Below are 22,987 nucleotides of genomic sequence, written 5' to 3'. Positions count from 1 at the left end.
GATATTTCTATCTTTCATATCACGTGACGTTTATCTTACATATCCCGTGACGTCATAATCAATACACAACTAGCTTGTAACTTGCCTCGCCTCGATTGACGAACACTAGCGTCTGCAAAGCTCTTGTACAAAAAATGACAGATTGTAATGTCCCTGATAATCTCCAGGTGTATGTGACCGGACACAAAATTACACATTCCTTGAACAACTACCGCACACTCAACAACAGTCACAAATTCCTCATACACCTATGTCATTCGGTGCATTATGCCAGTTCACAGAAACCCAGCCCACACGGTCTATTAGTACTAGGCCTACCTCCACATTCACTCTGTCAACGTCTACTGTCCCTATATGTGTCTCAGGTGAAATAAGTGCCTCCAATGTCTATGAGACTCGAGTCCTTGCACGCGTGGAAAACGAAAGTCTAGCCATGCCCATATTCACCAACAAAAACCACTTGGAATCTCTCTTCACACACTCGTCATTAAATAACTGCTCAATTAATATCAATATTAATGCTCCTCTAAGAAAAAAAATGTGCAGTTGTGGATTCATATTCTGATTAGGTCTGTCAAAATGTTTCGCGCTGATGGACTGTCGAGTTACGTCATGCATCACCCTGATTATTGATTTATTCAAAGAGGAATAACTCTAATATCATTCACTTATACACTCGTCGCCGAGTTTTTGTCGGCAACGTAGTTGCCAAAATTAAGGTCGTAGAATTCAATTCTGGTGTTATTTTTGATGTACAGCGAAAAATTAATTAATTGGAAAATTCTCAAAATTTGGCACAAGGAAAACGGAAAACTCTAGAAATATGAGAGAAAAATACTCTCTTATGAGTTGCCATGAAATATTAAGGTGATTCCACCCTCGGGGTTGCAAAAAAGCGGTAAAACCCTCGGCAAAGCCTCGGGTTTCACAGCTTTTTTGCAACCCTCGGGTGGAATCACCTTATATTTCATGGCAACTCATAAGAGAGTCTTATAATCAATGTCAGTGTATCAAAATGAAATGAGAACCGATATAATGTGCATTTCCTCTATTTAGGTCTTTCCCAATCCCAACTAGAAACAGTGATTCCAAAATCAGACGGAGCATTCGTTCTGATCGTGTCTGGGAAACACAGAGGACAGGTACAGATTAACATGATGACCTTCAAAAACAATTTTTGAAGGTTATAAAGTGTGTTCAGAGTCCTTGTTCAGCTGAAGATGCTTTACAATAATTGATATGAACATTTACAATAAATACATCACAGGAAAAATTTTCATTTCTCAACTATCCCCTTCTAGTAATTATGCATATTTTCTTTTAACATTTCCAGTCTGATGCTTTACAATAAATGATGTGAACATTGACCATAAAAATATGACGAGAAAACTGTTTATTTCTAAAGGTTTCTGTTTTTGTAATTTTGTAGATTTTCTTTCAACAATTCCTGTCTGATGTTTTACAATAAGTGACATGCACATTTAAATAAATATGACAAGAAAAATGTTCATTTCTAAAACGTTTCTGTTTTTGTAATTTTGCATGTTTTCTTTCATCAATTCCTGTCTTTTTCAGTTGGGTGAAGTGATGGAAAGGAACAGGAAGATGTCCTCTGCTGCTGTGCAGTTGTTGCAGGATAGAGATTGTGTTGTGAACATTGACTTTGATCATATATGTGAATTTGTAGGCAACATTCATGAACAGTTTGACTACTGATAACATGTGTTCAACATATTTTTAATGATATTTTTGTAATAAACTTGTCTCTTAATAGTTTTTTTTTGTACAATTATATCTCTGCTTGGTTTTGTTTGCCCATCTTCAACACCTTGAGCTTGGGGATCGAAATATCTATTATGTTGGACTTGACCAATGAAACTTAACATGAAGTGTTCATGACTTAAGGATGTTCCATTGTATTTGATTGATTGAATATTGTTTAAGAATATTTCACTCACATGGAGACGTCACCACTGTCGGTGAAGGGCTGCAAAATTTTGGCCTATGCTCGGAGTTTATGACCTTTGAGCAGAGAGGGATCTTTATAGTGCCACACCTGCTGTGACATGGGACCTTGTTTTCTTGCAATCTCATCCAAAGGACCGCCCCATTCTGTTGCCTTCTACGACAAGCAAGGGGTACCGAGGACCTATTCTAACCTGGATCCACACGGGATCATTGTATTTGATGTTGAAAGGTCAAAAGATCAAAGTCACCAAGAGATGGTTCCCATTTGATATCTCAAATACTGTTTGACCTTAGCAATGACACTTGAAGAGTCTCATCTAAGGATGACCCTCTTGTTTTCAGATCAGAGGGTTGGAGGTCTCATTGTCACATACAAATGTATTTTAAGAATTCCACTCTGGACGAATGAAATATATTGCTGGATCCAGTAAATGTTCTACCAAGTTCCATCTTTGTTCCTCACGAAAATGTTAACTGTTGTGTGGGAGAAACATATTGTACCATGATATACATGTATGTGAGAAGTAGTTTAAATCAATTGTGGATTAAAAACAATTCCAAAGAAATTTTAGGTTATCTGAGATCACAAACTCTATAAATCAACAGTCAAAATGTATGAAATTTCAAAACTCTGCATGACCATTCCTCATGATAAACTAAGACTAGGTTTTTTAACATCTTGGGGACAGCTGCCTGAGAATACCAAGATTTCTAAAAAGTATGTTACAAGCATTCGACATGTTGACAAGTCAATTTCGTGAACAAGCCCAAAGAAGAACAGAAAATTTAATTTCATTGGAAAAGTTTTTTTCACTGAAGCCGTCAACTTTGGGTGATGCTGATCTTTGATAGTTGAGTCATGTGACATGTACACATAAACAGGGCTCATGACTTGATTTGAAAATGAAACGTTTAAATATCTCAAATACATCTCTGCGTCAAGTTTTTGAAATTTAGGTTTGTTAATGCTGTTTTACCAAATCAAATACTATCGTATTATGTGTTAAATATCCAAGTAACTTTCTGTACCAAAATTAAGTCCATACCCCTTTAAGGTAAAAATTCAACAGCCTACACTGAATGTTATAAAGTTTTTGTGATAAAAATCTCCAGTATTCTGGTTTAGCACCGATTCCTTATAAACTGTCTCCTTTTAAGAAATACAAATCAAATAGAAATGTAAAGAATTTGCTTGTTACAAATATATAGGAAACCAGTGAATGTAATTAAAATGGTTACCAAGTCATGCAAAATGAACAGTAGTGGAAATATTTTAAGGCAAAATTTATTTGAATGTCAACAAAACAATGAAACGGCAATGTAACAAAAATAACATGTGCTTGACACACTAGTATATACTGTAACAAATTTAGTCAACATTATATTCTAGACATATTATCAACATGTCATAAACATATCACAGACATCAGCTTGGATGATAATGGTTCTACCATTGTTTTAAAACTCAACAATATTGGAGAAGAAATAGTTTGAATCAAATCCATATAAACCCTGGATATAACAATCAAAAAATTATAAATTGCAACATATCTTGTTTCAAAATTTTCGAAATCCAAAGTACATGTCATTTGTTTCAGTGGCACGAGTCTAGATGCTTAGAAAAATAATTATAGCCGTTTAAAATTTGTGTGAAACGTGAAACTTTTAATCCACCCCATCAGCTCTCACTACTGTTTAATAATACATGTAGTCACTTTTTTTCACAACACACACTTCCTTCTTTTCTGGTGTTGCAAACTTTTAAATCCAATACTGAAAAGATGCCAAGTAATCTCAACATCTCCTCTTGAGCTGGTCTTGAATTGTGTGGGACAAAGCCAGCAGATCGTCGTCTACCTGCATTAGTTTCCTCTTGTAGCTCTCCTGTCTCTTGAAGAGAACATCCTATTTTAAAGATAGAGGTAAGTGAAAAACAAGAAGCTAGGCCGCCATTACATGCAATGGGACTAATAGGCATCTAAGTCACCATCTCCTTTACATAAATGTTTTTGGTTGTGGGTAGTAGGTACTTAGTACGGTTATGATATATCTGGTACAGTGTAATTGTACTTACCCCTCGATTGACTTTCCATTCACCTTCAGAGTGCTGGTATCCCGGAGTAGAATTGTACTGACGTTTCGACTTAGGATGGGAGTCTACAAGGACATACTTCACTGGTTAACACTTTAAAGTCTGGTTTTCTTTTCATTAATGCACCATTATATCTATATTTACGGACATGCACATCCAATAACAATACAGGTAATAGTGTATTTATGTAAACATACAAGTTCTAAAGTTGCTGAACACAGATGAGGCTGGTGAATCTTTGCGGGACTTTCTCTTAATCATGATTTTAGTGATGGACAGGGAGGGGGAGGAGTCTCCGCTCTCTTCTGACTGAAATAGAATTTATCATGCCTCATTCTGTACATGTATATCATTTAAAACATTCTAATTATAACTGGAGTTTATTCTAAAATATAAATGTAAACATTAGCCAATGCTTTATCAGTGAAAAACAATGCTGTTTCAATGTATATATAATTTCTCAAGAGAAACACTGAGCTTTCAATTACAAGTATTTAACAATAGGAAGAGAATAAAGACAAGTCATATAATTCAATAGAAGTATAGGAATCAACTTACCAAATCAACATCATTCTCTACTTGATTTTCTCCTTTGTTCACACTGAAATGAATTCAACAGACATTTATTATTATGTACATGTAAATAAAAATAAAGTGTGAAGTATATAAATCTAGATCTACTAAAATCACTCAAGAATATTACTTTGCAAAGGATTTTCTTTCTCCAGTCTTCAGGATTGAGGTTGAATTTTCATCTGAAAATTGGAAAACATCACTTTCTTTACAAAACTTCTTTGATGGAGTTTTGACATTTGGCCTTACAGTTCCATATTTCTGGACCGGGTGTACTTGAAATTGACTTCGAGATGGCACACATGTCTGTGACAAGTCTGGCTTATTTTTGTTGTCTTGTCTATCATACTTGGATTTTTTGGCGTATGATGGAGCGATTTCACACTGAGAGTTGTTAGAAGAACAAGACGATTGTTGATTTTTGTACCAGTCCTGAGAGGCGTCATTCTGAGAATTGTTTCGAGATTCCTGTGTCAATCCTGCAATCCTCTGAGATCTCCTAGAGGGGATGTTCCTGGAATTGTCATTTCTTCTGTCATAATCAGAATTTACTTTTGCCACTTGCACTTCACTCCCTGACTGACAATGTTCTTGGACATTCTTCATGATTCTAGGCTGCACTCTCCCTTGGGGCTGTGGTAAAATTGCAGCCACAGGAGAAGGGTTGGGTTTCTGGAAAAATGTTTTGGAATGGCCCTGGTGACCATAGGCTCCTGGAGACAAGAAATCATATTGACTAGGTTTTGGATTTTGTCTTGGCTTGAAACTATTACAAGTCTCTTCTAGTTTTTTGCAGTTTTCTTTTGAGTTTTCCCGATGATACAGATCATAATTTAATGGGACTCTTTCCTTTTCAATGGAGGTTTGAAATCTGTTTTTGCTATCATTGTAAGGCTGTGTATAATTGTGCTTTTTGAGGGCAAAGTCTTGAGATTCCTGATTGGATCTGTCTCTTCGTGACTCTAGCCGAGTTATGATGTATTCCTTCATCTCTTCCTGTTGCAGTTGTAGTGTATCTTGAAGGAAATCTCTTTGAATATTGGCCACACTATTAGAAGCATTACAGATTGTGTTGGTTGATCTGCTAATTTCGCTCTCAATCTGTCTGGTTATATCTCTTGTCTGCTTATCACTGTGCTTTGTCAAAAAACCATGGAAGAATTCTATAGCCTCCATTTTCTGGATTTCCAAGTCTCTTCTTATGCTTTTCACTTCCTCTGCAAAACTGCAATAAAAATGTTTTGTGTCTTGATTGATATTTATATCAAATGCATTTCTCAACAGAATGAATTTATAAGTTTCTTGGTATTTTTCTGGAAATTTGATGAGCTATTGTCCTGTAAATCCAAACCATCAAAATAACTAGAGACCCATGAGACTTAAAGGACACATCGCATGTTTTTAAACTTTTTAATTTTTTCAGCAAAATTAATTCATTTCATGCCTAAAACTACTTTACATGTGTTTTAAATAAAACATTTTGCGTAGTTTTCGAGTTTGAAAGCGATGAAATTCAAATTTTGCGATATGCATATTTTCTTCGATAATTTACGCGCCATTATCTGTGACGTCATATGCGACCTCGAGCGAGAAGATTTGAAAACAGTTGTTAGCCATTTCATAAACATATTAGATTTAATTGACAAACAAACAATTATCACATTAACGGCTTGTAAATAACACTGCATTAGGGTGTTTTGTGCCGTTTAAGGGTGCACTTGCAGTCAGTAGAGAGGCTTTGAACTGTGTTTTTTTCAATTTTCGAAGGAAAGTATGAGGGACAAGACGTGAATATTTTTTTGTCGGCACAACGACTTTGCCATAAAAAACCAGTAGAATTTGTCCCTGTACTTTTTTAAACAAGCACTTGGACAAAGACGTAGATAAACTGCGAGAAAATGGTTCTATCAAAGCTACGCACTGTTACATATAGGGCTACGGCTTATGCTTTCCGTTCTGCTTTCAAATTCAATACACACTAGCACCAACTGACCTTCACCTTGTAACAACATAAAGGCAGAACTTCGCTAGCAGTGTCTGCCAACTGGTAGTTTTAAAAAAAGAAATTTAAAGATAAAAGTTAATTGAACTTTCAATTATAAATAATAAAATATGATATTTCCCAACTTTGAATTGAATTATAATGCTTTCATTTTTTTAGGGACCGCGTACGTGTTTACAACAACAGCATGCCGCGCTCCCACTTCCTAAGTAACAACGTGTAGATAACAAAAAAATAAGGATTAATAAAATTGCTTGAATAAAATAATATAAAAGTATTGGGATTTTCACCATAAGTTTGATCATGTTTCTTTTCTTTTCGAAATGCACCCGTGACAGTAGGCCTAGTTGTCAATGATACATAATCGTATCATAATTTAGGTCTATCTAACTTCTCCAAAAATAAATTTAATAATATTTGCATTGTTTATTTTCAAAAAGCAACAACGCTAATTACAGTTGTTTACAGAAATGACATTACCAAATAGTGTTTAGACAGTGATCCCAAGTAAACATTATTTACTCGCAGATTTCATACTCGCTTTCCTCGCTACATTTGGGTCGCTATTTGTGTGCACTGGTGGCTAAAAGATATAAGACTCGGGAAATTTGTCAACATCGAAATAAATGTTATCCATGGTAAATAAATTAGGGCCCTAAAACCCGAGTTTTTAAAAATATCTAACACTACTTTTACAACAAGTTGATCGAACGAAGGTCGCATATGACGTCACTGTACCACGTGACTACCTATCTAATTAACTAGGCTTTTTGAAATCGGGGCTTAGATTTAAGTCCGTATTGTGGCTGATTATCGCAATACTTCAGCGAACGAACTATTACAATTAATTTCTATTAGCATAAGGAAGACAAAATGCATATAATTTTGTATACTTTGAAAACACGATATGTGTCCTTTAATGGTCACCTAGCTGAGTATGCTTATTTCTTAGTCTTTAGAAATCATTGTGTTTTCTGCGTGCTTTTCATCCCCTCGCAATTCATTGTGAATATTTATATGATTTTATATATATTGTAACATATTTTCAAATCAGACACCATATTAATTAAAACAACCCAATCCTTAAGCAAATTTAAAGCTGTGCAACCACTATGTCAGCTTGCACTGCATACTGCGTAAAGTGATTAGAAATTTATTTTATTCTAGTTATAATATTAATGATAATTGATACTTGTTTTTCTCGGGGGGGGGGGGGGGGGGGGGGGGGGGGGGGGGGGGAGAGAAGAAGATTGCTTCATTATTTGATCCGTCTTTCAACAAAGCAAACAAAAAAATCATACATCACATTTTTATCAAATGACGTTATAGTCACAATGACATGTAGATCACGATTAGTCACTTGCTTATATATTTTCTTGTGTCAGATTTACTATTCACGACAACATTGCATGCAAGGGTACATGTAATTTTCATGTAGATTTCTAGTAGAAATTTTCATAGGGTTAAAAGCCGAAAATTATTGCATTTTCTGATATTTGAAGACTTATTTTGGGTAAGCCTAGGCCTAAACAATGCAACTTCCCGTATTTTCTCAATCTGTTGGCGTTCAGCAACTTCAAAGTCAATCTTTAAAGGGCAGCGAAATACACATTGCATGCATAGCCTACAAATATTGTCAAACTTCACCTTCAATAACTACGCTTATGATATTTTGATAAATAGGCTTCATAAAATTAAGATGGCTGCCAGCCTTCACAAATATTTCATTGTGGTTACTTAGTGAATCATTGCGTGGCTCAGTTGACTTGTATTTTTCATAATTAATATACATTTTGATAAACGAAGGCTTAGTAGTACCTTTGTCTTTTGCATTAAATTATAAGGAATGACTTAAAATTCTGGGGCATATATTATATGAGTATAACCTGGTTTGGGTCAGTATATATAATCCGTTTCACGGATTATAAAGTGTAAACTGACCCAAACCAGATTATACTCTTATAAAATGCCCCAGAATTAAAGTCATTCCTTAAACAATCTAGTTTTCAAAATGACATTAAAAACAAATTTATGTGTTCACAGTTCACAAGTCTATATATTATACTGCACCTGATATTTTTGATGACGTTTGTTGAAATATTTTCTAGTTTCTTCTGCAGTTCACTGTGATACTGGTTGCCAACAGTTACGTGGCTTTCTTGACCTTCGAGAATTCTCTGTTGGTTTTCTGCCATAGCCTGGCTACTGTCCAACAGCTTTTGGAGCTGCTTATCCACATGCTCTTTGGTTTTGTGGATGGTTTCAGTGATTTTATCCTTCGACTGCTGACAACCTGCCTTCTGATGATGCTCTAACTGTTTCTGTAGATCAGCTATCCTGGCTTCTTTCTACCCAGAAGAAATTACACTAACATCTAAACATGTGTATTGTAAGTCTAATAGCAAATATCTAAACCATGTCATGTGTATTGCATGTCTAATAGCAAATATCTAAACAATGTCATGTCATGTGGAATGCAAGTCTAAACGCAAATATCTAAACATGTGTATTTTAAGTCTAATAGTAAAAAGTTGTTTTTCCTAATATTCATTCAGTATATCTACTCAAAAGTACTGCTTTTTAACTTACTCGCATGCAAAAATTATCTTATGAGAGAAGAACAAGTCATATTCTTCACAAATACATATGTGCAGTGTTGTCTCAACAGCAATTTCATTCAATCATTATAAACAGGCAATACTCATTGTAAACTGGTCTACATCAGTAGCATCTACTTCAAATTAAAGGTATAGTTTTAATATCAATGAAAGATAATTACTTCAACTTAATCCATGGTAAATATCTTTTCAGTGGAACATAACAGAAATACTATTCTGGACCAATGTTGCTGCACAGTATATATATCACACAACACCAAATGTACCTAAATCAGTCATACATATTCTAGATTTACATCTTTTAATGCATGCATGTGCAGTTACTGCAAATTTTAAACATGGGCTCCACAAAGGGGCTAACACCATGTTGTAGGATAGCATCCCTTTGAAGCTATATACATGTACATGTATCACACAAGAAAATTGTTATGGATCTGTGAAAAATTCAAATTTCCTGCATGATTTGAACTCACAATCTACAGATTGGTTGCAACATTGACCTAACCATCTAGGTAATGAAATTTACAAGGACAAGAAAATCTGTGTTACTGATAGTGAAAATTATATCAGATATAACAAAGTTTGACAAAATGAACTATTTTTCACTGGCCCTAAAGGATTTCATCCCTTCCAACTCCTTGAATAAATTTCTTCTTGAAAACCAATAAATTGTTGTGTTTTTGCTATTAAACATCCAAGTCAAATTTAATGTAGCTCGGTCAGTAAGAAATAAATAATTGAAAATTTTCTTCTCAAACTTTATTTTATGGGTACACAAAGAAACACTCTATCAAATCACAATTTCCATTTAATGTTGCATGTTCATTAACTTTGAACATGAGGGACTCATGCATTTTCATTATTTATTAATGTTACTGTTTAATATGCTTTGATATTAAATACCTATGGAGTAATAACAAATGTCAACTCTTAGAAAATGTTTATTCAATAATCTTTATTGAACAATATGTTCAAAGTTTTCTATGGTAGGGATATAGTTTTTGGTCAGGCGATCGTGTTAGCTGAGAAACACATCAATTTCCATTTTATGCCTAAAAACCTGGACCTGCAATATTTCAATTCTTAAAGTTTGATATAATTCAAATATAAATTTTAATTTACAACTTGCATTAAAGGATTTTGCAATATCTTTATTGGTGACCTTGACCTTTTATTTTCAACTTTCAAAACCAAGTGGCCTTGACCTTTTCACCTTGAAAACCAATAGGAACAATATGTAGGAGAATATAAATTATAAATATTTAATTTAGAAGGTTAGAAAAAGACAAAACAGATGTATAAAATATAGGTAATTTAGAATGTAAAGTCAACTGAATTGGAGAAGAGTGGAGTAAACTACATCCATGATGTGATTTGGTCGCAATCAGTGATGGGGAAACCAATAGGAACTTAATATTAAATGAAAACTGCTGCATCAACGATTACAGTAATAAGTACATCCTTGGTCACTTGGAGTGACAGAAAGACAAAGTAGAGCATCTCCTAGAATGGCACTTATTACCACTCACAACACAGGTATAAACACAATTACATTGTAGCATTTGAAACTGCAATTCAGATGAAGAACGGTGTTTAGATACCTCTTCTATAATTCTTTTCATTTCGCCTATTTGCTGTTTAGCACCCTTGTGGTCTCCTAGAGTCAACAGAGTATTTTCCAACTGCTCTCGAAGACCTGAAAATAACATTAATAATAATAAAACACAAAAAAAAAAATTAGATTTGTCATATTGAGGCAAGTTTACACATTCAACTCACTGGACAAATTTAAAAATAGTTTATATCCTAAATAATCAAATTGAAATACGATCATTTGTATGAATTCGTAAAAACTCATCCACTAAAATTTTCTTACACTTAATTATTTATACATAATATATCTGGAAAAAAATTAACATTTCCATGCAATGTTAGATTTTGTCCATACATGACCTTACATTTGACTATTCTATCAAAAGTTATACAAAAATTCTATTACTATGCCTTATGAGCAGTTGATTTTCTTTAAAGTTGGAAAAGTCTGAAATTCGAAAACAATATTAGATCTGCCATGTCATCTCACTATAAGTGCATTCAAGACTGCAATTCCTGTTGTTCTCGTGCTCCGGCCGTTCTTTAGAGTCGCGAATGATAAGAACATGTGCATACGAATGTGTTCTTTTCCTTTGACCACAATACTTACATGTAAAAAAGTGGTTTGAGTTCTTGCACCTCAGAAACGTTCTCATGATGCGTCCTGGCATTCGGGATCGGCAGGAATTTGTACTTAGTACGAAGACTTCTCTTAACTTTACATTCTATTTGTCCAAGGTCTTGACCAAGTACATAAAGGTAACAGTTTACAAAGACCTTTAATAAAGATGGTGATGTCCAGGGTTAGGATTTTTTGGGGTGGGTTACATTATGTTACCTTTCATTGCTTATTTTGACTAATTTTCACTTTCATATGTCAACCATTAGAGCTCAAATCACAAGCGGCTCTTTCGGTCGTTTGCTGTGCTCACAATTAGTGATCTACAGCTCTCTTAGTCACTTGCTGCACTTATAATTAATGATCTAGGACTCTATTGGTCTTTTGCTGTGCTCATGCACAATTATTGATTTACAGCTCTTTGGGTCACTTGCTGCGCTCACTATCAATGATCTACAATTTTTTTTTTGCAAGTTTGTCCAAAGGTGATAATTCAAGACTAACAGTCAATGAATATAAGATTTGGATGTAAAATCAACACAATAAATTCAAAATGGGAATTACTTACTGTCATTGATAATTTTTGTCATGGAGTCTCCAAGCACTTGCATCTGCCCTCCTAATATTTCTGGTATGACTTTCATGGCATTTTGAACCTATAATTATATTTGAAGAAATTTGATGATGCATTTGCTCATCATATATGGCTTCAATTCAAATGTAGTTTTTAATTCCCTCAGAAATATTGGTATTTCATACATGGAGTTGGAATTACAAGGTCTAACACAAGTTACATATATTCAGTTGTCTGAAGAAAGATACTGACACACAAAAGAACTGTAACCTCCTACTTCCAGCAACATTTTTAACATTTCATTCAAATGCATCTTTTCATGTTTACAATAAGATACACATCCATCTATTGGATATCAAACACAGTGAATTCAAAGTTTGCCAGCATCACTTTGGTGAAAGAATGTCAAGGCTGAGCAGGTGGTAGTCTAGAAATTTTCCTACTTCAACAAGAGGTACTGTGAGCAATGCTCACTAAGAATACCCCCGCTTACCCCAATCTCCCAAAAGGTGTTGGTAATAGGTATAAACTACCTCTTTTCTGAGTGTAAAAAACAAATGGCATGACAAACCGAACCATATTGCTTACTTCGATGTCCAGTGCGCTTGACCTTTGACCTTTTGACCCCAAAATCGATAGGGAACATTTTCATCCCATGGGTAGTCCATATGTATGATATGGTGACTGTAGGTGGAAAGGATAACGCTTTAGAGCCCGGAAACCATATTGCTACTTTAATGTCCAGTGCGCGTGACCTTTGACCTTTTGACCCCAAAATCAATAGGGATTATTTTCATCCCATGGGTAGTCCATATGTATGATATGGTGACTGTAGGTGGAAAGGATAAACGCTTTAAAAGCCTAGAAACCATATTGCTACTTCGATGTCCAGTGCGCATGACCTTTGACCTTTTGACCCCAAAATCAATAGGGAACATCTTCATCCCATGGGTAGTCCATATGTATGATATGGTGACTGTAGGTGGAAAGGATAACGCTTTAGAGCCCGGAAACCATATTGCTACTTCGATGTCCAGTGCGCTTGACCTTTGACCTTTTGACCCCAAAATCGATAGGGAACATTTTCATCCCATGGGTAGTCCATATGTATGATATGGTGACTGTAGGTGGAAAGGATAACGCTTTAGAGCCCGAAAAACCATATTGCTACTTCGATGTCCAGTGCGCTTGACCTTTGACCTTGACCCCAAAATCGATAGGGAACATCTTTATCCCATGGGTAGTCCATATGTATGATATGGTGACTGTAGGTGGAAAGGATAACGCTTTAGAGCCCGGAAACCATATTGCTACTTCGATGTCCAGTGCGCTTGACCTTTGACCTTTTGACCCCAAAATCGATAGGGAACATCTTCATCCCATGGGTAGTCCATATATATGATATGGTGACGGTAGGTGGAAAGGATAATGCTTTAGAGTCCAGAAACCATTGCGTCTACAGACGGACGGACAGACGGACAGACAGACGGACAACCCAATTCCAGTATACCCCCCCCCCCACCCCCCCCCCCCCCCCCCCCCCACAACTTGTTGCGGGGGGTATAATAATGAATATGCCCGCCACTAAATGTCATTGTTGCTGCTTGAATTCTGTGATGCATAGTTTATCACACAGTTTATTTGTGCCATAGGGATGCTCTGCTACTGCCTGATGCAAAGCCGGTAGAGTGTCTGGTAGATCTTGGCACGTTCTATGTCCCACACATGCTCTATTGGATTGATTGATTGTATGTTGTTTAAATTAACATCCCATTTGAGAATTTTTCACTCATATGGAGACATTGCTCTATTGGATAGTAAAGCATGAATTTTGTATTCATCAGAGAAGAGATCATGGCACCTGCATCTTTGTAAATGAAACACGGCGTCTGATGTCAAGTGAACGATGATTAAGGGACATTCCCATCACAATGAAATGCACAGGAGATGCCAAAGGTTATCTTGGATTTCATGTTCCTGGTGTTAAATTTGCAACTTTTTGTGCATGCAGTTCTGCACCAGTTGTGCAAGTGTTGCTTTCTTGTGCAACGATCCTGACAAGGTGTAGCAACCTTGAGTCAATCAGTTTAAGGGTGGTTGGCAGTTGTACCATTCTGATTCAGTTTTAGGCATTTGTAAATGAAATAAGGTGCTTTTGTGGACATTCAGAGCACTTGACACAGCATTCCAGGCGTTTCCAGTCAAGTGTAATTACACCGTCCTGTTGTATGCATTGTTACGCAAAGAGAAACCAATTTCATTATCGGACTGATATCATCAGATACCTTAAGGATAACAAACAGGTCTGAGATACATGAAATGCTGTCAACCATACCTGTGGATATCCTAATCAAGATACATGTATGTATTGATGTCTCACAGACAAGGGAAGGCATTGTGTAAAACCAAATTCAATCAACCATCAATTGCTTGGGAATGTGTACATGCAATTCAAAATTCCTAACATTAAATAATCAAAAAATATTGATGTTTCATTGGGGTTGCATTTCTTTTGTATGACTTTGTCAGTGATCAAGAAATGTGTTTATAATTTGAGTTTTAGATTTTGCTCACATTGATCAATGTGTGACACAAATTTATAGCACATGTATCTAATTATTAAAGGGGTACCTGTAAAGTGCGAAACGAAATCGAAACGAAACGAAATCTACCGAAACGAAACGAAATCTACCGAAACGAAACGAAACCCACCGAAACGAAACGAAACCTACCGAAACGAAACAGATTGTATAATCAAACTCTTTTAATCATAATAATTAAAAATGGTATCTCAGGCCCCTGTTAAAGTTTACACATATAAATAAAATTCGCCTCCCCTTTGATGTAGGCTTTCGGCTTGACTGTTACAAAGTTTTTAAAAAAGTTGGAAGGGGGGGGGGGGGGGAAGCACAAAGCACATAAATACCATGTGCAATTAGCTTCAGATCCATAAATTTCAGAACGGGAGGTTACAGTCTCACAGGTCAGAGGTCTGGGGAAACACACTAAACGAGGGATGGGGTCGTCGGCGTTGGATCCGCTTTTGGGCATAAATACATGTTTCAGTATTTTTGTTCTAAAGACAAATATATGTATACATGTGGATATTGTGTATTTGTATGTAGTATATCAAACGGTGGATTCTGAATATGTCCTCCCGTTCTCTTTGTGATTTCTGCTTAAAATTCCCTTGTTCATAAGCCTTTTCAGTTTACAAAATGCCGACCTCCTCCTAATATTATTGCATTAAAAAAATTCCGTTTTCCGTCCCGTTTTCAATTCCCCGTCTTAGCAACACCCCAAATGTCAATCTCTCACCACAGGGCGTATTACGCTACGCTACAACGATAACTCTGGGTAGAGATTGCCCAAATGTATAGAGTTTTTCCATTATTGAAAGTACTCGCACCTCAGCAGTTAGAGATAAAATAAGAGGTTAAGAGCTCTTCCTGCTTTCAATTTTCTCAGACACCAGCTTCTTCAAACAATGTATCTATGCCCAAAGGCGTATCCAACGTCAGTGACCCCACCCCTCGTATAGTGTGTTTCCCCAGATCTCTGAGACTGTAATCCTCGGTTCTGAAATTTATGGATCCGAAACTAATTGTACATGTCATTTAATCAACTACGGATATGTACTTTGTGCTTACCCCCCCCCCCCCCTTCCAACTTTTAAAACTTTGTAACAATCAAGCTGAAAGCCTACATCAAAGGGGAGGCGAATTTTATTTATATGTTGTAACTTTCACAGGGGCCTAAGATACCATTTTTAATTATTATAATTAAAAGAGTTTGGTTAAACAATCTGTTTCGTTTCGTTTTGGTAGGTTTCGTTTCGGTGGGTTTCGTTTCGGTAGGTTTCGTTTCGTTTCGGTAGATTTCGTTTCATTTCGGTAGATTTCGTTTCGTTTCGTACTTTACAGGTACCCATATTAAAGGGACTGATTCACGATTTTCCCCAAAATTTTCTTTTTCACTTTTAATGATCAAAATCTACTGTCTACTGTGTTTAAAAGAGTTCACATAAAAATTAAGGTTATACATTATCACAGAAGCTCATTTTAAAAAGAGTTTATTGTTTGTTTTGTAAACAAAGATTGCGGTATGTTATTGTTTACGAAATTTTCAAAAGAAATAGATATCGATCTAAGTTTATTATATCTTTCATATTTCAAGCATTTTTGGGGTAAACGTGTCATCTAAAAGTTAAAATTTGTGACTATGCAAAATCAAGATGTTTTATATTACAAAATCAATATTTCACTTGCTTGTTTGTATACATAAAATGACTCGAGTCTTTGTTTACATAACACAGATTTAAGGCTAAAATATTGCTTTTATTCTTGCATTCAGAAAGTCAAAATTTTGGCTGTCAACATTAAATGAGTTATATTTTTAATGTTTACCATCAAAAATGAAAAATATTTTCATCAAAAATCGTGAACCAGTCCCTTTAAAGGATTATGTCAAGAGCCATTACCTCTTCTGAACAATCTTTTACTGACTGCGATAATGTCTGAATCAGTTCCCTGAAATACAAATATATTCCTTATAGCTTTAACTGACAAACTGACAACCAAACCAAGTCAAAGGTTGACTTCATCATTTCTCTGTATTTAAATAAGATAGCAAGCAAAAAATAATTAGGATCAACTTCGAAAGAGTGCATCAACCAACATTTGGGTATTCTTTATTATAACATCCGTAATTCATTCAATTAAGTTGGGTTATATCATTATAACTTTTTTATTGATAATGACATTTAAAGTAATTTTGTCAATAATTTATCTAATAAATCCATAATTTGCATTAAATTTTTAAATTTTACTTTACAAGTTTCCATTCATGAAGTTATATTTGTTGATATCTTACGAATTCTGTTGTCTTGTTGGATATCGAAATTAATTGAAATCAACCAATATTAGAGTTATGAATTTTTTTTTAACAGAAAGTCAGTTTGGTAATTTAAATTTATAACTTTATTGTAATATACTAACTGCTGAGAACACGACACTAGATGTTTTGTTGATTGAGTTTTGAATCTTAAGCTGCTACTTTTTTCCTCCATTTGTTGCAATACTAAAACATTTTATTTTATATTCATAAACAAAATCAGCCTATGGCTATTTATCCTCTATTTGTAACAAACAAAATATGTACAGTAAAACTTGAATATAGCGAACACGGATATATAGTGAAATTACAGCTATAGCGAAGTGAAAACAATTTCTCTGGCAATTCTTTATATATTCTATATAAAAATCTGTGTCTATAACGAAACAGATATAGCGAATTTATGGACATAACGAAGTAAACTCTTATTCCCCGTGAATTAAAAATGAACGTAAAAATCACCTTTTATAACAATTCTATTTTTCATTTTAAACTCGTTATGATTTTTAACAATCGCTTTCCATTGCCTTAAAGGATCCACACTTATTACAAAATTTCTGTTTGTATTTTCTCAAAAAAGGTTGTTAACGCAAAACAATACTTATACACATATGTTTAGCAAATATATTTTCAGTATTCTCGTTAATAAAATTTGTTTGATTGTATTTATTTTATCATACACTCTTTTATTTGTGTAAAGCAACAAGTAAATGACAATTGTATTGCGCATAATTTTGTTGACATTTTTCTCTCTACATGTTCTTGTATGACTTAATAATCCATCAAGATAGATAGTCATATATAAATCAATGTGTATATTTCTTGCATAAAAATATTTCTTCTCGAAAATATATAGGCTCTTAATTTCTCTTAGAGACAATACAAACGCAAGTGTATCGATTGCCGCTTTCTTATACAACTGATATACATGTAGAACAAATAGTTTTATAATGAATTTGTTATATTTGAATTATGAATTCGCTATAAACGTATAGCAAATTACGATTATAGCAAATTTTTTAGAGTGTCCACAGAAATTCGCTATATCAGAGTTTTACTGTACATGTAAAACACTTCCAACTGACTTTTACTAAGCCGAATATATGCAAGCTAGTTGGATTATAATATACTTTACCGTAAAAGAAGGAAAGATGCTATTATTTTCTGCGATTATATTAAGGTATCCGATCCATAGCAACCCATTTCAAGAATGAATTGTTATGTCATACAAAACTTGGTATCAGACCACAAGAAAGGAGTCCGCCCATTTAATTTCCTTAGTTTTCTAAAAGATTATTTCAGGGATCATCTTTAAAGTGGAAAATTAAGACTTATGGTACATTACATTCACCTATATTCATACGAGTTTCAAACATGGAACAGTGTTGTGAACATATGATAGTAAACTTGCCAACGTCCAAAATATCAAAGGCCTATGTCAATAGACCAAAAAAAAAAATAAAATAGATGTGTCGGCACAACACGAATGCCTTCACCTGCAGTAAAGTCAAATGTAGGAAATCCATCAAAGTATAGCATATTGAATGTGGTATTCAGATTGTATGTTACACACATTTAGTACAATGAACAATTTAGTACATCAACAACCCTTTATTATTCTAACAGTCATAAAATGAATACATTAATTTTTCTATGTTAAAGGGGCACAACTCTATCAAAATCAACGAACCAGAACAAAACTCAAACTCAATCTCTAACTCATCAATATACACCTGCATACAAAAAAATCAATTCAATATCTCAAGGCGTTGAGAAAAAAGTCCAGAAAACTGGTCCTAACATTAATTTTTCTGAGTTAAAGCACAAAGTTCTCCATCAAATATCAACGAACCAGAACAAAACTCATACTCTGATCTGTAACTCATCAATATACATATCTGCATACAAAAGCTTAGTTCAATATTTCAAGGCATTTAGAAAAAAGCCTGGAAAACTTGTCCTAACATTAATTTTCTAAGTTAAAGGGGCACAACTCCATCAAAAACCAACCAACCGGAACAAAACTCAAACTTGATCTGTAACTCATCAATATACGCCTGCATACAAAACATCAATTTAATATCTTAATGCATTTAGACAAAAAGTCCGGAAAACTGGTCGCAACAGTAATTTTTCTAAGTTAGGCCAATTCAACTTAATTGATAGATCATCATCCCCGCTCACCCCTAAAAAGTCGGCCTGCCCCAAATTTTTTTATTTTGCGAAACTTGCCATGTCCGGAAAATTTTCATTTCCGACTCCAATATTTACACTTCTTGTTTAATTCTGTTGACAAAAACTCATTTGTCATTATAATTTTTCTTAGAAAATAAAAATTTAAATATAAAATCTTCTCACCCGTCCTATCATTTTAAGTGACCCTGGATGATAAACTACTAATTAAGTTAAATTGGCCTTAATGCCCCATCCATAAAAAATCAACGAACCAGAACAAATCTCAAACTCAATCTGCAACTCATCAATATACACCTGCATACAAAAAATCAATTCAATATCTCAAGGCGTTTGAAAAAAAATCCGGAAAACTGGGTGTTGCGGAAGGACTGAAGGATGGATAAGGGTAAATCTATATGCATAATATGCAAAGAAAAGTAAAGGTCACCATACAAATTATGAAAATATTTAATTTTTTCTACATTTCTACGAGGGGAGATAACTCTGACAAAAAAAAATCTAATTCACAATAAAAAGAGCTGGGCTTCATTTACTCTCTCTGCCATCTTTATCTCATCTAAGGCATTTTGTTTTCACAAAAGATGTAGTGCTAGTTATTGACTTTTTGTGAAAATAAATGCTTTAATGGATCAGATACCTTAAATTCTACCAAAATCGCTGAAAAGTGTTCACATTCCTACTATTCTATTACACATCAACATCTGATAAATTCATGTGTTGATTACTATTCACTGACTTCAGTTTAGCGTGCTACGTACCTTTCTTCATTTTCTTTTGATTTGTGCCTGTTATCCTGGAGCTGGTGCGCGAACTTTGATCTTCCTGTGATTTGTAAGCTACAGGGAGGCTTCACCAGAGATCTTAGGTCTTTGCTGTTTTGTGGGGTGTTATAACTGTCAAACATTTTCCTCCCTTGAGAAAACTGTTAAAATTAAGTTTCATAACTTTAGTAACATGTTTGTTGGCTTTTAATGCACACTTAATATGTATATTAAACATGAATGATAATTAGTGATGAACCGATAATCGCCAACTTTCAATTGTCAGTCGCTATAATAGGCCTTTCCGAAAACGTGAGTTATCTCTCTTTGTATTCTTACATTTAGTGTGAATATGACAACTTCCGGGTAGTAACACACTCAGGCTGCGCATACATTATAAGAGTTATACTAGTATGGGTGTTCTTCAAAATCGTAAACAGTTGAAATCATTTGTACGAGAGAGTAAGAAAATGTTAATGGAAACAAAAACGAATTTCTTGATCGAGTCGGCTATGATTTTTCGGGGGTTGTGGTTGGGGGGTTAAAAACTGAATTGGAAATCACGCAGACATTCATTTGTTTACATATGTCTCCAATAACGACTGACATAATTATTTTGTATGAAATCAGTACAGAACTTCTGATTCTCAAGAGATGATGGTATCTCATCAACTCAAAGCTCGGGTTTTTACGAGGATGGACACGTGCAAAGATCTTGCATAACATGCCCCCCCCCCCCCTCTTAAAAAAAAATCAATTAAATTAGGAAATCAACGCTCTCATTGTTTTATCAGCGCAAAAATTATTCCACCACTACCAATCGATTCTTTCAAAAATAAACCAGATCGCAATGTTTGGGTAACTTTCTCCAAAGTACCTGGACGTGTTCATTCTGTGTGCAAATCATTTGTACACTGCAGCATGAGGCTGAAATTGTTTTAAAATATCAACTGATGTTTAAAATGCAGAAAAATAGGTAATTAAATAAAAAAAAATAATTAATTTTATTCAATATTGCTCGATTGAAATAAATTAGTTTTCATAGACCTGTGTGGTCCGCGGGGGGGGGGGGGGGGGGGGGGGGGTTATATTCTCAAATGTACCGTACAAAGGCTTTCTGGGGGAAGGTAAGTTTAACCCCCATGCAATAGAATGCTTTTGACGTCTCTGTATCTTCCCTCTTTTATTCGTTTTAGCCCCCTTGAAATGTACTTGATTATATATAGGCACGTATCGTGTCATAACAGAAATTGCAATGACAGATTTAGATCCCCCTTTTCGCCACAAATTTACAAAATAATTTGAGTAAAACTCCAAATATTTTACCCCAAATGGCTGTATTTACAGGTACACACTCTTGCCGACTATAAATTCAGGGCGTTCAATTATAAGTTATTTTATTTTCAAAACAATTGTATGTGTAAATGTCAGTTTAAAGATGGTTTGTGACGATGAATTTCTTTATGGTTATACTTGTATTTGAAACTGTATAAAATTTGTGAGTAGTCAGCTGGAAATCTGTCAGTGGACTCTCACTTACAAGTACAGGCTGGGATAAATTTTACTCGCCAATCAAAGAGATGGACATTTTCAAAATCCAGAGGTGTCAGTCCGACATACCTAGACGTTCATCGTGGCAGAACTGTTATCGCTGAATGTACTACATTTATATTGAACAAGTAACTTCTGATATTTTATTATAAATCTGACTATTGAAACACGGGCTAAAGATCCTGATGAAATGTATGCAATATATGATATATACTAATTTCAGTCATAAAACACGTGAAATCCTGGAAAGTGGGAGGGGGAAGGGTAGTTAGAATAATCTAACTGCGTCTCATGACAGGCCCGCCGTAGGAAATTACATCACTTTAACGATAGAACAGTCTATCGGGGAGAGGGGGGGGGGGGGTGTCCTCCTCTACTTACAACATTAATTTTCTATTATCTTTACATGCAAAGTTGGTTATTTTTACGTGTATGAAGTAAACTTATGCATTGGGATTTTTGATTAACGTTAACATATTTGTTGGCATGATTACTGTAAAATTATACAGCAATATCTTTGCGGTCTTCTGCACTGTTGATAATGACGCTTCTCGAATATACTACCCGGAAGTCTTGAACTACTGTTACGCAAGGGCACTACGTTCCGGATCAAGGAAAGATAACTCATGTTTTCGGATTGGCCTATAGAAACAATGTAAATAATTGTCACTTTAAAAATCGAAAATTGTCGATGTTAGTATTTTCTATAATACAAATATAATTCCTGCCGCGACTAAACTGAAAGCAAAAATTGATGATGAAGCTGAGTCATCTGATAAGAAATACAACAAAAGTCAAGAGATCTATCCCTATCCTGGAAAAAGTATGGGATTATTTTGAATTTTACATGTCATAATAAATGGGTTATTTCTAATGTTAAGTTAATTTAGGGTGAATAAAGTAAATTTAAAGGGGCATTTGCTGTGAAAGTGATGGCAACCATTTTTTTCTCAAAATATCTCAAGAACATAGGAATACATATTAATGACTAATAACATTTATCTTTGTACAAAAGCAAGAGAAACCTAATAAACCTACTTTAAATAATCGCTTTTAGTGTAAAGAAATATGAAAGGATTATTGTCTTGCAAGACAATAATTATTTAATCACCAATATCACATATTCATATTTAATCACCAATATCACATATTCATGTGCCTGTTTTGAGGTTAAAAAGTGTTTGAAATAATTAAATATTGGTGTTATTACTGAAATATATAATATGATAGAAAAATTTTCAATGAATTCAATTTTTGGTGATAAAATAACAGATACTAATTGAATTCAATTTTTGGCGATAAAATAACAGATACTACATCTACTCCCTTAATATATTTATACCGTAAATTTGAAATGAATGAATTTGATTATTTTTCCATCAATCAATCGAATACTAGGTGCATCCAATTAATCTGATTATAGATTGTTTTTTCCCCCAATTGCCCATCACTATATATATAAATTGATAATTTGCATCAAAGTCATACAGTGGAACCACGTTATTACGTTCCCCCTTTAATACGTTAGTCCGCATATTACGTTGGAA

At 34.6% G+C, this 22,987-nt stretch overlaps 2 protein-coding genes across 3 annotated transcripts in view; one reads left to right on the top strand and one right to left on the bottom strand.

Moving 5' to 3' along the window:
* The window catches only part of LOC125653977 (G-patch domain and KOW motifs-containing protein-like), a 10,458-nt gene extending 8,685 nt beyond the window's left edge, over positions 1–1,773 (top strand). Inside the window, exons 6-7 of the mRNA XM_056145710.1 lie at positions 1,026–1,142; positions 1,576–1,773. Coding sequence (XP_056001685.1) covers positions 1,026–1,142; positions 1,576–1,716 — 258 coding nt within the window. The 3' untranslated portion in view covers positions 1,717–1,773. The remainder of the gene's footprint in view (positions 1–1,025; positions 1,143–1,575) is intronic.
* Positions 1,774–3,231: 1,458 nt separating this feature from the next.
* Positions 3,232–22,987, bottom strand: part of LOC125653976 (uncharacterized) — a 29,167-nt gene continuing 9,411 nt past the window's right edge. For both annotated transcript variants that reach the window (XM_048883668.2, XM_048883670.2), the window contains 10 exons: positions 19,887–20,050; positions 16,520–16,568; positions 12,034–12,121; positions 10,855–10,949; positions 8,706–8,983; positions 4,764–5,858; positions 4,619–4,661; positions 4,258–4,369; positions 4,043–4,125; positions 3,232–3,873 (listed from right to left, as the gene is read on the bottom strand). In XM_048883668.2, coding sequence (XP_048739625.2) covers positions 3,763–3,873; positions 4,043–4,125; positions 4,258–4,369; positions 4,619–4,661; positions 4,764–5,858; positions 8,706–8,983; positions 10,855–10,949; positions 12,034–12,121; positions 16,520–16,568; positions 19,887–20,050 — 2,118 coding nt within the window. In that variant the 3' untranslated portion in view covers positions 3,232–3,762. The remainder of the gene's footprint in view (positions 3,874–4,042; positions 4,126–4,257; positions 4,370–4,618; positions 4,662–4,763; positions 5,859–8,705; positions 8,984–10,854; positions 10,950–12,033; positions 12,122–16,519; positions 16,569–19,886; positions 20,051–22,987) is intronic.

The sequence above is a fragment of the Ostrea edulis genome, chromosome 7, assembly GCF_947568905.1.
Source record: "Ostrea edulis chromosome 7, xbOstEdul1.1, whole genome shotgun sequence".
Taxonomy (NCBI): domain Eukaryota; kingdom Metazoa; phylum Mollusca; class Bivalvia; order Ostreida; family Ostreidae; genus Ostrea; species Ostrea edulis.
Note: the sequence above shows the minus strand (reverse complement) of the source record. Positions and strands in the feature narration are given on the sequence as shown.